At 39.3% G+C, this 14,642-nt stretch overlaps 1 protein-coding gene across 1 annotated transcript in view; it reads left to right on the forward strand.

Moving 5' to 3' along the window:
• Positions 1-14,642, forward strand: part of sspo (SCO-spondin) — a 130,347-nt gene that overhangs the window by 5,260 nt on the left and 110,445 nt on the right. The window contains exons 3-14 of the mRNA XM_088644421.1: positions 2,724-2,933; positions 3,773-3,855; positions 5,000-5,170; positions 5,847-6,070; positions 6,404-6,506; positions 7,129-7,287; positions 7,593-7,678; positions 8,222-8,347; positions 8,913-9,069; positions 10,068-10,308; positions 10,491-10,629; positions 13,162-13,288. Of these exons, the coding sequence (XP_088500547.1) occupies positions 2,724-2,933; positions 3,773-3,855; positions 5,000-5,170; positions 5,847-6,070; positions 6,404-6,506; positions 7,129-7,287; positions 7,593-7,678; positions 8,222-8,347; positions 8,913-9,069; positions 10,068-10,308; positions 10,491-10,629; positions 13,162-13,288 (1,826 nt within the window). The remainder of the gene's footprint in view (positions 1-2,723; positions 2,934-3,772; positions 3,856-4,999; positions 5,171-5,846; positions 6,071-6,403; positions 6,507-7,128; positions 7,288-7,592; positions 7,679-8,221; positions 8,348-8,912; positions 9,070-10,067; positions 10,309-10,490; positions 10,630-13,161; positions 13,289-14,642) is intronic.

Raw genomic sequence — 14,642 nt, forward strand, 5'->3', positions numbered from 1 at the left:
AGTTTGTACTGTATGTTCTCCTCGTGTTTGAAAAACTGGCCCTGGTGTGAATGTGTGTCACCTGCGATGGACTGGCACCCTGTCCAGGGTGTATCCAGTCTAGTCCCAGTTGCTTTCCAGATTATGCCCCAACTACCCTTTGAGAGTGTACTAGATGAAACGGTTGAGAAAACAGATGCATGAAATCTCAGCAAAGGTTGGGGTGTATGTGAAGTGTGACTCTTACCTCCACAGAAATGAGTCTGAAGAGGCTAGTCAGAGTATACTCATGAAGGATTTGTGACTTTTTCACATGAAATATTTTGCTCTGGATGCCAATTGTAGATGATATGATGCAGAAACCCAAATATATTCATTTGTCATTGCACCTCTTCAGATGGTGTGCTCTGTAGTTTTTGGAGGCCTAAGTAGTTCAGTGTGAAAACCGCAATAAAGCAGGCCCTCTCATTCATCCCATGTAGTGTGCACGTACGCAGAACCCCTGCTTGTAGAACCATCTGCTATTTAAAGTTCAAAGAGAAAAATCATTTTAGAAAGTATAAGAGAAAAATCATTTTAGAAAGTATAATTGAAAAATAGCTGCTAGAAAAATACATGTACCGCTGTTAAAACAATCTGTAAACCTATATTGTACATTGTCTTACAGGTGTATGTCTTTTTTGACAACTGATTTTAATGGGACATTTATATTTTTATGCATTAATTACGTTTGCTTGATTAAAGCTTGTGAAACCTGGAACTATCATTCATTTTCTATTTTTTCCTTCATATTAATGATCAAATTACTTACTGTTTTTGCTTATAATGTGTGCATTAGGTTGTGTATAGTATATAATATTATTAATTGCTGCTTCAGTGCCATTACTGCAAAGTTTAAAGTACAAAAATGAGAAAATTATGCAAGACTGAAATCTTATGTATATAATGTAGTTGGTCCTCTAACATAGTTAAAGTAGTTAATAAAGTCAGGTTTTATTAGTTATAATTACCTGGTGCAGTTTTGACACCCTTATTATGGGTAGGCAGTACTGTAATTAGCAATTCTCCAGTACACTATCCCCGTCTTATGTGATTCCTGGAAGAGTTGTGTCAATGCTTATGTATGACATGTCTTGTTTCCTGGAGTATGATTGGTATATACTGTAATATACATACTGTAATAGGGTTCCTGGGATTTCTTCATCTTGAGTGCTTCTAGTACCCAAAACACTTATCTTTCTTCTGTAATACTGCATTATTCAATGAAGAACTTTATCTTTGTGCTGCCTGAGGCATATGGTCGTGTTCTTCTTTAGTGAACAACTGACTAAAATGTTCACTTCATTCTTCAGCCATTTCCTTTTCATTGTCTAAAGGTTTACCATTTTTGTCCTCTGTACTGCATATCTTACTTCAGCCTTGACGGTTCTTTTAGTTGTCATAGGACAGAAATAACTTTTTTATTATTTACTTTATTTACTCTTTTCCAACTGTTGTGGAATTTTATCAAAGAAGAGGCAGGAGAGGTGTTCTCATTCACTCAGTAAGGTCTTTATTCATATTGCAATATGGGAAAAAGGCATCACTGGTCTGTGCAGAGAAGTAAAGGCTGATTCAAAAGCAAGCAGAGAGAGCCCCTTATTTGATATTTTTTTTAAGCTGATGCAACACTTCAAGGAGAGGTGAAGCAGTAATTTTCCATTCCTTATAGGTTTTTGCTTTAAGCGAAGAAGAGCAGTTATTCAAATAGTTTCTCATACTCCCTTTTTCAAGCAGCAGTGATAAACTTTATTAAAACATCCCGTGCCCTTGATGAGCTGGGTGTGATCACACTTTGTTCTAAGTATCCAGCTGCTTCTGCAGCACAACTCTGTCCGTAAACAACATGTTTAGGATAAAACACTTTTTCTCAGTAACTTTCCAATACAGTCCTTTGTTTTGTTCTACTTTTTTGGTTCTCCTGTTCTTCAGTTCATTGCCAAGTTGTCTTGAGTTTTTACAGATGAAAATTGTTCTGTTTAGGCCAATGTTGTTTTGTGTACACATGATTAACAACAGCTGCGTTACGACATTTCATTGCCAGCAACTACTGCTGCACACCGTATTGTTGTGCATTTGATAAATAAACTTTGACTTTGACTTTGACTTTTTTGCCCTTTGGCTCTATGGACAGTATCAATCACCTTAGCTTCAGGGAGACAGCAAACTGTCATGTAATTTTCTAATGGTCCCTGGTGCAAATTTCCATGGCTATTTCCTGGAGAATGGAGACTTCAACAACCACAATGTCTCTGTTTGCAATCTTCTAGGTACTGGCAAAAATTGTAGGTAAGGCCAGTGTTTGAGATATTCTCTCAGTCAGTTTTTCAGTTAGGTGGGTCTACATCCCTCCCTAATTTTTTGTTGGTTGGTTTTGCTGGTTTTGTCAGTTCTTCAGTCTCTTTGACCTTTTTAGTTCCTTTTTCAGTGCATTAATTTTTCAAGCAGAATCTGACTCCACATATTGTCTCATATGGGTGCTTCCCCTTGTTCTCTGAATCCTTGCCTCTTACCTTTTGTTTATATTTTAACCTCTCTCTTCCGTCTTCCCTTCATCCTTTATTTTGCTCTTGTCCTCTTGTTGATTGCTTCTGCTCTCCTTTTTCTGTCTCATCCCTCTTTCCACTTTCTCCTCTCTCTGTTTCTCATTCCATTTTCGCTTACCTTGCCTCTGCCTTTCGTTCTGTCTCTTTCACCTCTCTCAGGCACTGGTGTGAGAGCAAAATACAGGAGCGGGAAGAGAAGATTGTGTCACCCCGTCTCCAAAAGGAGGTGGACTGTTCCAGAGTGTACCAATACAACTTGCAGGGGTGGAGGCTGGATATCGACCGAATGCGAAAAGATCATGGGGGAGATGAAGGCATTGCACAGTATTACCAACAGAATGGCCCTAATGCCACATGCTACCTGTACAAGTAAGACTCCCAGCTGCACAGCATATACAGTAGATGAAGTGTGTCAGGGGAAGTATATACAGCAGGGAGGACCATGGACCAGAAGTTCCCCTCTTACCAGGAGAGAATCCTGGCTAACATATAGTATTTTGTGATTATGCCTGCTCAAAAAAGCTTTATAGTGTCTGGGAAAACATAGACAAGAAGCGAACGTTTTAGTTCATTTCGTTTTTACTTCATTAATGTTAGAAGACTACAAAAGAGAAGAGCTCACCCGATCCTCTCTTGGTTTTTAGTACTTTGACCCACGGATCTCATTAATATTTTTTACATGGCTTGGCAGCTTGCTGTAAGCAAAATAAACAACAGACAGAATGAAAGTGACAATGATAGATGTAGTTTCAGACAGCTATAGACCAAGAAAGCATTTACCTGTGCTGCAATAATGGTGAGGTGGTACATCAGTATTATGAGGTGTGTACAGCAGGCTGCAGCAAAACTAAGAGCTCTAACTGTAATAAAGCCCACCCACTTATCATATACAGCATTTACCATACAAGGTAGGCACCGATTTTATTACAGATTTATCTACATACAGTATATATACAGTATGCAAATGTCACACAAAATAATCAAACAAAATTATAACAAGTTAGAAGCATGAATGTGCTATTAGATTCATACATAATAATTATACTGTATATACATTTCACATTATTGCAACAGACAAAATTGCAATAACACTTGTAATAAGAGCATACTTAACCCTGTTTACTCTTTTCAGAATATAAAAATATCAGATGCTAAGCTACAGTAGGTAAAATTTTGCATGTTGTGTTTTGTGCCATATTGTGCCCCAGGCCAGCTCAGATTGAGACTCGACTCGTGAACCGGACAGTGTGGGCTTGCTGTGAGGGCTGGGGGGGACCACAGTGCACACAGGGTATGACCTGAAATTTCCCTCCTCAACACACCGCAGCTGGGCTGAGGGTTTTACTGTTTATCCTCTGTATTCTCATCACTATTGCCTCTCTCTTTCGTAGCACGTGTTATTTGGGGAGAAGGCTGTACATCTCATCTTTATTCTACATAAAAGTGTAGAAATCAGGTCTCTTACATGTTTCATTTATGACCACTTATATCATAATACACCCCTAGCATATTTCACATACACACGTAAAAACTGTGGACACTGTCATTTTCTAATTCTATAGAAAATATACTGTACTTTTTGCCTTCTTGCTTATTAAAAAGCATACAGTACCAGATAAAAACATTCAGATTTAGTGCAGTAGCAGCCTCTGCTCTGCTCTCTAGACTGTAAAGATTGCAGTCTACAATACTTGTTATCCTTGCTCTTCAGCACATTTCAGGAAAACATTAAACTTCCATCTGACTCATTTAACATTTACCAGTGCTGTGCAGTGAAGTCCCGAGCCCTGGTATTTGTGACCTCTTTAAAGCTGTGGAAGCTGGTGTTTTGCTGAGGCTAATACAGTCTTTTTTCCAACACACCTCAACTCCGAATTCTGATTGTCTTCAACACAGCATGGGGTGCTTCCACTGTGTTCTTTCTTCTCGTTTAAATCTTGCTCAGAGCAGACTGTCTGAGCTAGTATACTTAGAATAGTTTTAGGGTCAAACATGACCATTTATGCAGTCCTACAACACTATGAGACGAAAAGGAATAAAGAGTCAAATGCATTTTTAAAAACATTTCCCTATAAATTTAAATAAAAACAGAAGCATGGTTTAGCCTTACATTATAGTATAGTATATATATATATTATTTTGAACTATTCATACAGGAGGGCAAGTACTTTTGTCTCTCAATATACTGGAAGAAAACGTTGCTGGCTCTGTATTTTGTTACATATTGTGGCTTATGCAACTATTGTTTATTTGTTTCCTCTCCACAGTTTGAAATTGAAAATGAGCAACATTTCAAATAGACTTAAGCCAAAACATTTGGTTTATAACCTGGAGATCTGTGTACTGTATATCTATGAGTGTGTGTATGTGTATTACTTCATGTGTGTCTCTCTCCCTGTCTGTGTGCCTGTGAATCTCTGGGTGCATTTCTGCAGGCATAGGTGTGAGGGGCCAGTGCTATTCCACCTGGAGCTGCCAGGAGTTTCCAGGTGTCCACAATTCCTCCCTGATGCCGTTTGAGCAGTGTTGTACCAGCCTGTGGGGCCACAGCTGGAGAAACAATTCAGACCTCAGCTGCCTGTCCTGCTCCTACAACCTCCTGTCTGGTCAGTCAAGAGAAGCCCTCTTCTACAAGTCTTTTACACTCCCCAGAGGGGTTTTAAAGATTTCTTTTCCTAAGCAAATGTTATGTAAATTTTTTAAGGGTGTTTCAAAAAGCTTATCAATTTATATATGACCAGTATTTTATAAGTATAGTTTTTTTCAAGTTTTTATAGTTTTCAGAAACATATGCATCTAGAGACTGAATGAGAGAAAAAAAAATCTGTTTTTATTGTGTTATGTGCTCTGTTCCAGTCCCCTGTGCTCCCTCTTTATCTATTACATACTCTCTAAGTCTATTACTCTTCTTCTTGGTCTTTAACCATCTATTCTGTCTGTCTCTCTTACTCTGTTACACACTCTTCCATTATATTTTACTCTCAGTTTATTGCACATAGTCCATCACACTCAGTTTATTTCACTCTCTTTCTCTTTATTACAGTCATTTTATTACACTCCCTTTTTCAGACTATGACTCCTTCATTAAGACAACAAAACTCTTCATACTCTGTTACACTTTCTTGAAGTCCACTGTATCCTGTTCACTGCCTATCTGTTGATGATGTAAATACTGTATATTGTAGGAATCAGTGCTGTGTCTGTGGATGTTACAGTGCTGCAATCTTGCGCTGCATCAACAAGTTCTTAATAAAACCTCTATTTCTGTCTGTGTTGTTGCAGACTCTCTGTCACCCTTGCTGCTCCCTAGGGCAGTGCTTGGCAGTGTGCGGGACCCCCAGGGCTCCTCAACCTGCCTGACCTGGGGTGGGGCGCATTACCGTACCTTCGACCGCCGGCACTATCACTTCCAGGGCAGCTGCACCTATATTCTGTCCTCATCAGTTGATGGCACATGGGCTGTGTACATCTCCACTGTGTGTGAGAGCCAGGGCCACTGTAGCAAGGTACTGACTCCTGGACAACTAGAGTAGAAACCTCAGGGATTTAGAAAAAGTAAACTGATGTTACTGCCATCCTTAGTTAAACTGTGTAGTAGACAGTATACTGTAAGTAGAGAGCTGCAAAGGAACAAGTAAAGGTTTATTCCAAGCTGAAAAGAAAGAGACACAATGTTTCAGCTGTGCAGTCTTCTACAGGTGTGGTCTCCACATGGAAGACTTTTCAGCATGAAATAAACCTTTATCTGTTCCTAGTGCACAGTACAGCTCACAATCTAGTTGACTTAGAGCATCTCGTGCCGACGAGTTAATATGCACAGTCTACCCTGTATCTCACAGGCTTTGAGGATGATGTTTGGTCTGGAGCTGCTCACTGCCCAGGAGAAAAACCTGTCACTCAATGGGATGCCCCTTTCCCAGGGCCAACCTCTCTTCCAGAATGGTGAAGTATCTGTCACTACCTGGCATTAATCAGCCTTGAATTGCTGTGAGTGAGGAAGTTACTGCTCACATTGTGGTCTAGAGATGGTTTCACTGTGAGGTCTCCTTCTCAGTCTGGAATTCTCAGCTTCATTTGGAATAGGATCAAGACAGGTGCACCAATAATTAATATAATGCATGCTGAACATTGTTCTTCCCCTGTTTCAGCACTCATGATATTAATTATGAGTGATTGCTCAATTGTAACTAATTTTATTAACCTGTTTATTTTCCATATCCCATATTTTGCACATGCACATTTTACAGTAACATTCTAATATAGAGCAAACGTGATTCACATTACTAGTGAAAGGGATCAGTCTAGCTCTGAATGCTTATTGCTCCTTACTTCTGCATTGATGTGCCAGTATACCTCTTCATATATACTGTACGTCTGCATACTAATAAAACTACATAAAACTATGAAGGGATTAGGGGAACAAACAGATATGTGAGCATTGGTATCATATAATGTATGTTGAGATCCAATAGACAGACAGATGGACTCTAGATTGGGCTCTAGTGTAGAGTTTGATAGTGTTTTCACCTGCTGAAGGTCTCATTCTCTCTCTCTCATTGTGCAGGGGTCAGTGTGCGATGGCTGGGCGACTTTGTCTTTGTGGAAAGCGGTCTGGGTGTGCGGGTGAAGTGGGATGGAGACAGCACTGTTTACCTTACCGTCACAGCAGAGCACCGCTCCTCCACCAGGGGGCTGTGTGGAGTGTACAACAACAACCCTGATGGTGTGGGCTCTCCTCCTCTTCCTTTTTCTCTCAGTCTCTCTCCTTCTTGGCTTTGGTTACTTGTGTTTGGGAATAAAGTAGGATGGGTAGATTGCTTTTAATGTGTGTTAAGAAAGGCCTCTGGGTTTAGGAAATCTGCTCTTTTTCAGTATAATTTTCTTTTCCTCACACTGTATTATTTAGTTTCTATATTATCTAATGGAGTCTTCAGACACACGGAAGTGAGTGTGTCAGTATAAGTGTGAGAATATGCATGCATCCTGTCTGTATGTCTTGGTTTAATCCTTCATATACTGTACTTGAAGATGACTTCACAACTGTTGGAGGGAGCATGTCTCAGTTTGCTGCCAGTTTTGGAAACTCCTGGCGTGTCCCAGACCTGCAGACTGAGGTAAAGTCACAGCATGGCCTGTGTCAGGTTTGGCACTATGGGAGAGTTAAAGAGGGTCTAACCTGTCCAGTTACGATCTTCCTAGCAACACAATCTGTTGCCAATTGTATAGTAGGAGAGATATCTCTTTGGTGCCTTTGGTTCCTGTTTTCACCAACAAGGGCTCATTTGGCAGGTTACAGACTGGTTACAAATGATCTTAATATCTCACTTTTTTTCTGCATTTTAAACAATTGGTTTTCTTTTTCTATGTACAGAAGGCTATGTATCCATCACAATCTATTATGGCTAATATCACTTTTCTACTGGATGTAGTTCTAAATCATAAGGTGTTCCTCTGATACAGTATGTCCCAGGTCTAGCAGTATCAATGCCATGTCCAATATAGAATTTGTTGGGTCAGGATTAGTTGTGTTTTCTAACTGTGGTCTTGGAGACCTAAAACTTTCAGGATTGTAAGACCCTTCAATCAATAGGCAAAATTCCCCATTCATGCAGTTCTTGCTTCATTACATTTTCTATGTTTCTTTCTCGCTGTCCCAGGGCTGCAGTGATGCAGCAGAGCTTGGACACAGCTGTGATGTCACTGGGGACACAGAACTACGGCAAGAGGCAGAGTCTTTGTGCCACAGGCTGCTGGAGCATCCCTTCAGTCAGTGTCACAGCAGGGTGAGAATAAATATAGTACCAATACCATTCTGTCCCATTAATAATGCCACACCTACAGTGTGCCAACAGTATATCTATAATGACACTCCTCGTCTGGTACCTACAGTATGTCTCTATAATGACACCTGTTTCTCAACTGACACCAGTCTCTATACTGACATTAGTACTTCGAGACCTGTCTATACACTAACACATGTCTTATAGCTTTTCTATTTTTACAAAGACACCAGATTACACTGTTGTATCTCATTAGGCAACTCTGTCTCTACCCTGATACCTGTCTCTATACTATATTTCCTGCTCTGTTACCTATGTCTCTATACTGAAGTGTGTCTCCATACTCTAGTTTTTCCTCTTGTACCTCTGTTCTCTATACTGTTGTCTCTAAATTATATTTCCTCCTCTGGCATCTGTGCCTCTATACTGACAACTGTCTTAATATTGTATTTCCTCAACTGGCACCTCTATCTTTATATGGACAGGGCCCTTCTGACCACCCTCCCCTACTCCTCTGTTCAGTGATTCACCTCCTCTGCCACTGTTTTCTTTCTGTCCGATCCGCCAGGTGGACCCTGCTGCCTATGTAGACACCTGTCTCTACCTGTATTGTAGCCAGGGCCAACACGAGCGGGCACAAGTCACATGTGATACCCTGGCAAGCTATGCACGCGAATGTGCCCAGCAGCATGTTCTCATCACCTGGCGGAGTGCAGAACTGTGTGGTACTGTATGTCTTCTAACTCTTTTGTGCATTAATGGGCAATAGTGAATCTGAACATTTGCATTCAAATATTGCTTTGACCAAAAATGTCAGTTTTAAAAAAAGAAAAATAAAATGTTTACATATCTCAAATATCGTACTGTATATTTGACAGTAGCAAAGATAGACAAAAAAAACACAAATTGGACTAATAGAGTTTACAACCAGTTGTTGATAGAACACATCCCCAGTACACCTTGGTATGAATGTAGCTGTGAGACAGGTTGTATTAGGGAAACAGGGTATGGTACTGCTGTGAGAATGGAGCCTCCATTAGAGGCTACCAATTAACCATTTCCAAGACTTTCTTTGTTTCTTTTAAATAGTGTTCCTATTTTTCAATACCTGGCTAATGGTACAATTGAAATATATGGAATGTGGGAACTTCAGAAAGGAGTTGTGTATGTAAGGGTATGTTTCTAGGTTCATGAGTAATCGGTAAACCGGATAAAAACTTTGTTGGTAAACTAAGGCAGATTCCAAGTGATAGTTGAAGAAAATATATAGTTATTTAGAGCCAAGGAACAGATTAACTGTCTTAGCCTGTAGAGCCAACACATTCTCAAAAGATACTTCTTCTTCTTTGCTTTTTGGAACAAAGTTTTGTATATTTACTGTATATAAAGCCACACAATAATTTCAGGAAATATGTTTGACTTTTTGAGTTTTAATGCATTAACTAAACCTAGTTTCCCACCAACTGTCTCTTGAATCACTCCATGTCCAGCAATATTATCCTCATAACACTTCATTGGACTGTACATGCGACCTAAAGGGGGTATATTTCCAATAACGCTATTCCCGCAACTGGTTTCCTAACCTAAATGCCGAAAACATGATTACTTTCCAAATGAAGATTTGAGGTCTTTTTAATATATTTAGTTTCCTTTATCCTGCTGACGTATACAGCTGTGTGCTTTATTAACCCCCCTCTCCTATCCAACTCTCTCTCTCACACAGAGCGAGTGTGTTCCCGGGGCCAGGTTTACTCAGACTGTGTGTCCTCCTGCCCCCCCAGTTGCACATCTCAGCACCCTCCTGAGGCGGGGCAGTGCCGAGATGAATGTGTTGGGGGGTGTGAGTGCCCCCCCGGGCTGTTCCTCGAACAAGGCAGCTGTGTAAGGAAGGAGGAGTGTCCCTGCTACCACCGTCGCCACAAATACCAACCTGGAGACACCATCCGGCAGAGATGTAACACATGGTGACAATCTCTCTCTCTATGTCTTTTGTTTTTAGATTTTTTCCCTCTTCAGTGAATTCTCCTCTGTGCCTTTAGAGGTTGCCTTTCAGACTTTCACTCCCATCTGCAGTCTATCACTGTCGTTGTCAAGAGTGTGTGCTGTGTCACTCAGTCTCTCTCCTGCCTGTGTCTGTGTGTGCCAGTGTGTGCCAGGCAGGCCAGTGGCAGTGCTCAGGTGAGCGGTGCCCAGCCCAGTGCACTCTGCTGGGAGAGCTGCATATCACCACCTTTGATGGCAAGAGATACACCTTGCAAGGAGGCTGCGCATACACCCTGGTGGAGGTGAGACACCCCTGCAATGCTGTCTCAAAGCCTGTTTTGTTCTCCCAATGTACTTAATACTTTTACTTAAAATTTCAGTTATTTTCAGAAAACAAGGGAAAATATTTGCAATGGAGCCACAAATGATTCTATCAGTACAGGGAAAAACAAATTCAGTCTCAGAGCCATACGGTATGGGAAATTCTCATTTCATCTCTACTACTGTAATACACAGTGAGAGTGAACTGGAAAGAAATTGTGATGTGTTATCGATGTGGGGTTTGTAATGTCTGATGATTATGTATTTTAATACAGCATCTAACTCTTTAGATCCACATCTATACCCTTTATGAAACTAATAAGAATTAAGCGAGACCTCAATACTCAGAAAAACCCTGAGACTTCATAGAAATATGGGGTCAAAGCAAACTTGAACAAGTGACGGGATTCAAAGACATATATGTTTGGTTTTAAGCAATCAAGAGAATGTATTGAAGTTACAAAATAAAATTAAGACATGGTGAATGGAAATAGAAATATCAGAAAGAAATGGGAGGACATCAACAACTATTATTAGAAATTTAACATGTGAAGCCCCTGTATGTGAAATGGCGATAGTTTGTAGTCCAGTTGAGTGTCTCTGCCTCTGCAGTGGAATATCACTGAGCAGTCTGAACACAAGCAGTAGAGCTGCTGTATAAGATACTGTAAGGATCATCTTTAACGATCAAGGATGGAGGAATGGTCAAAACCAAAGCATTTGAGAGCAGTCCATATTTGCATTCCAGGATAGTAAATGTCTTATCTGCATTTAAACAACTCTGTAATAGAAGCTACTGTACCTGGTAATAGGCTGAATTCAGAATATGTAAGGAATCAGAAACAATTCAAGAAGAAGTTTTTGATCATAATATTTTATGTGAAACCTGTATTTCTGCAGCCACTTCTTTGCAAATAGTTTTATGCCTGAGGGGTTAATAAAGATGTCAGTATATAGATCATCCTAATGGATGTTAACCTTTTCTTAAGAAGAGCTGTAATTTAAATGGATTATTGATCTCTGAAAAGAGAGTGCTCACAATCAATCTTTTGTTTTAGTATTAAAGGGGTGACCTGTTCCCACACTACTAGGAAGAATTCAGGGGGAAAAGATATTTAAAACAGGAGACTAGATATGTTTCTAAATAAATCGTACAACTGTCTAAATCTTTTATAAAATTATCTTACAGCTCAGTTTATTCAGTGAATTTAGAATTCAGTTTTTGACCAACTCTATGTCAGTTTCGGAAGTGTAGAAATGTGAATAAAAGTTTTAGAATTGCATTAATCTTTTTAGGGTTAGAAAGTACAACATTATTTCTTTATATTCCAATCTGGGAATCTGCTGTACTGATTTTCTGTGTTGGCTACAATAATGTGCATGTTATACACTGAACCTGCTGAACCTTGGTTATGTTGTTGCAGTCTTAAAAGAGATGGTTTTAGCAGCCAAAATGCTACTAGAGGCCATCAAATACCTCCATTATTTATAAATAGAGAAACTTGGTGGTTATTTATTAGATTATTGGATGTGGTTAATTACAGTATTTTAAGTGACTAAATAACAGAATGTTTTTGCAACTGCAAATGTCAGGTAGTCTCTCCCCTTGTTTTAGCACACCACAGGGTCTACCACACGGTCCACACTAGGAAAATTAAACCACGTTTTCATCAAACAGCATCAGTGTTTCTATATTTACAGTGGAACTCTGAGGGGCATTAAGGAGAAGATTGTGCATACAGAAAGGGCTATACCCAGGTTCCATAAGGCATGATCAGTGCTATTCAACAGAATGTATAGTAAAGGCAGGACTGTAAGTGTTAGAGGACAACGTGAGTTCTGTGAGCTAAAGTCCATGGTCAACACTTGCTGTTTCTACAAATATGGCAATGTCCAGAGTTTATGACATGAAATTGGAGAGATAGTTTATCACAATATACTGTACATGCCATTTTTTCTAAATGACTTAAAATGGAGTCTCCAAATATTTGTGGCATTTATATTTTGCATCTACACAAATATTTACGCAATAAAAATGTAATATGTTAGCCTTTAGCTGATGTAACCAGTTGCTGCAAAATGATATTGACTTTTTTGTTTGTGTGCTCTCTTAAGGTTTCAAAATGCCCAGTTAACTAAAGATGAGAACATTGCTCTTTCATTGCTCATTTTACTTTGAGTGAATGTTTTGTCCAAGGTGGCATCCAAAGAATGATTTGGCAATGATTTTGCTGAGAGACAGGAAATTGCTTGCCAAAGAACAGAACAGGGTGGCACCTGTCTACAAATGTTCTGACTATTGCATGCTGCTTGCAACCAAGCAGGACATATAGTCCGTGTTACCAAGACAAAAAACACCAGTTAGTACAGTAAATATAGTAAATACTGTACAATTATTAATTTGGGATTTTAGGATAAAAGCAGATGTTTCCCCTGTTAACCAGTGCCCATTAATCTGTCAGTCACTTTAATATGGATAGACCGATTGTCAACTGACATGTGTATCCATGCAGGACTTTGTTGACAGCAAGCTGGTGGTAACAATGGAGAGCGGGGAGTGTGCAAGGGGAGGAGCCCAGATTTGTCTGAAGGAGATTACTGTCAGTGCTCACAGGACCACTGTCACAGTCACTGATACAGGTACACTGATCGCTGGCGTCCACCCCACTCTCCTTCTCCATATCTCACTCTCTCACTGTCCTCATAAAACCTCTTTGTTCCTTTTTCTTGTTTCCATGTATCCCACACACTCTGCTGTCTTGTTTTAATATTGGCCTAATGTTTTTCTTTTACATTGTCTTACTTAAGTTTTGTTAGAGAATGTGTTAAACAGACTTTATCGTTTTCTTAACGGATTTGCAAAGCACTGTATCTATCTCAGAATCTAAAACAGTGATATACTGTAAACCTAAAGGAATAGGTAAAGGTTTATTCCATGCTGAAAAGAAAGTCACAACATTTTGACTTCGTAAACTACTGTAAACTTAGATGAGATCTTAATACAGGTCCCTGTGGTACTTTATTGAATTAATCACAACTGCCTATTTTGAGCAGTTTGCCCTCATTAGTACCATTTGTTTTCTATCTATTAACTAGTTATTAATCCAAATTATTCATTATTTTGAAAGCCTTCCATCTCCAATCTGTGAATGAATCTTTTATCAGAAACTTTATCGAAAGCTTTCTGAAAATCTGCACACTCCATGTCACATGGACTCAGACCAAAGAGTCTTTGCTCTGTCTTTGTCACAATATGACAGGCCCTAGTGGAAAATTTTGCTTGATCTCTTGGGTTCAAACTTGAGTGCCTGATTCATTCTTGTGAAATTCTGGTAAATGCTTTCCTTAACAGAGCATTGAAAGTTCTGTTATAGGCTGAGGAAAGAACAATCTGAGTGTGTGCACTTTGACAAACAAATGTGTTCAAGCTACACCAAAGATTTACTGGCAGAAGGTTCATGATGACATCAACATGTGCCGTAAACAAATATATTGATCATCTCGATTAATCAACATATTGTAACAAGAAAAAACATAAAGCCTAAAAATAAAGGTTATAGTTTATTTTGGTAACATAACGTGAATTTCAGACCTTTTTCTTACATTTCCCCTTTGAATTTGAATGCAAAAATTATTTCTAGAAAGGTAGTGATGTTATTTGTTGAATGCTACCTGTGAAGGATTTCTTCAGTCCTTCCAAAATATGTTCTCAAGAGATTTACACTACCGAATTCACTAGCAAATTTTCAGGAGAATATTGTTCTCGCCAAACTGTTTATTCAAACACAATCACTGATACAGGTACTGATACAGGAATTGGGCTTATTGAAACTCTATCTGCAAATGGATACTGAATTTCCTGACAGGCACATCTCAGTTGGTGAAAATTCGTAACAATATCTCCTCTACAGTGATCTTAAACATTGGAGTACCGCAAGACTGCTGTCTCATTCCTAGGCTATACTTCTTGTTCACCTACAGAATGACTGTATAG

Source organism: Lepisosteus platostomus, chromosome 8 (assembly GCF_059453375.1).
Source record: "Lepisosteus platostomus isolate fLepPlt1 chromosome 8, fLepPlt1.hap1, whole genome shotgun sequence".
Taxonomy (NCBI): Eukaryota; Metazoa; Chordata; class Actinopteri; order Semionotiformes; family Lepisosteidae; genus Lepisosteus; species Lepisosteus platostomus.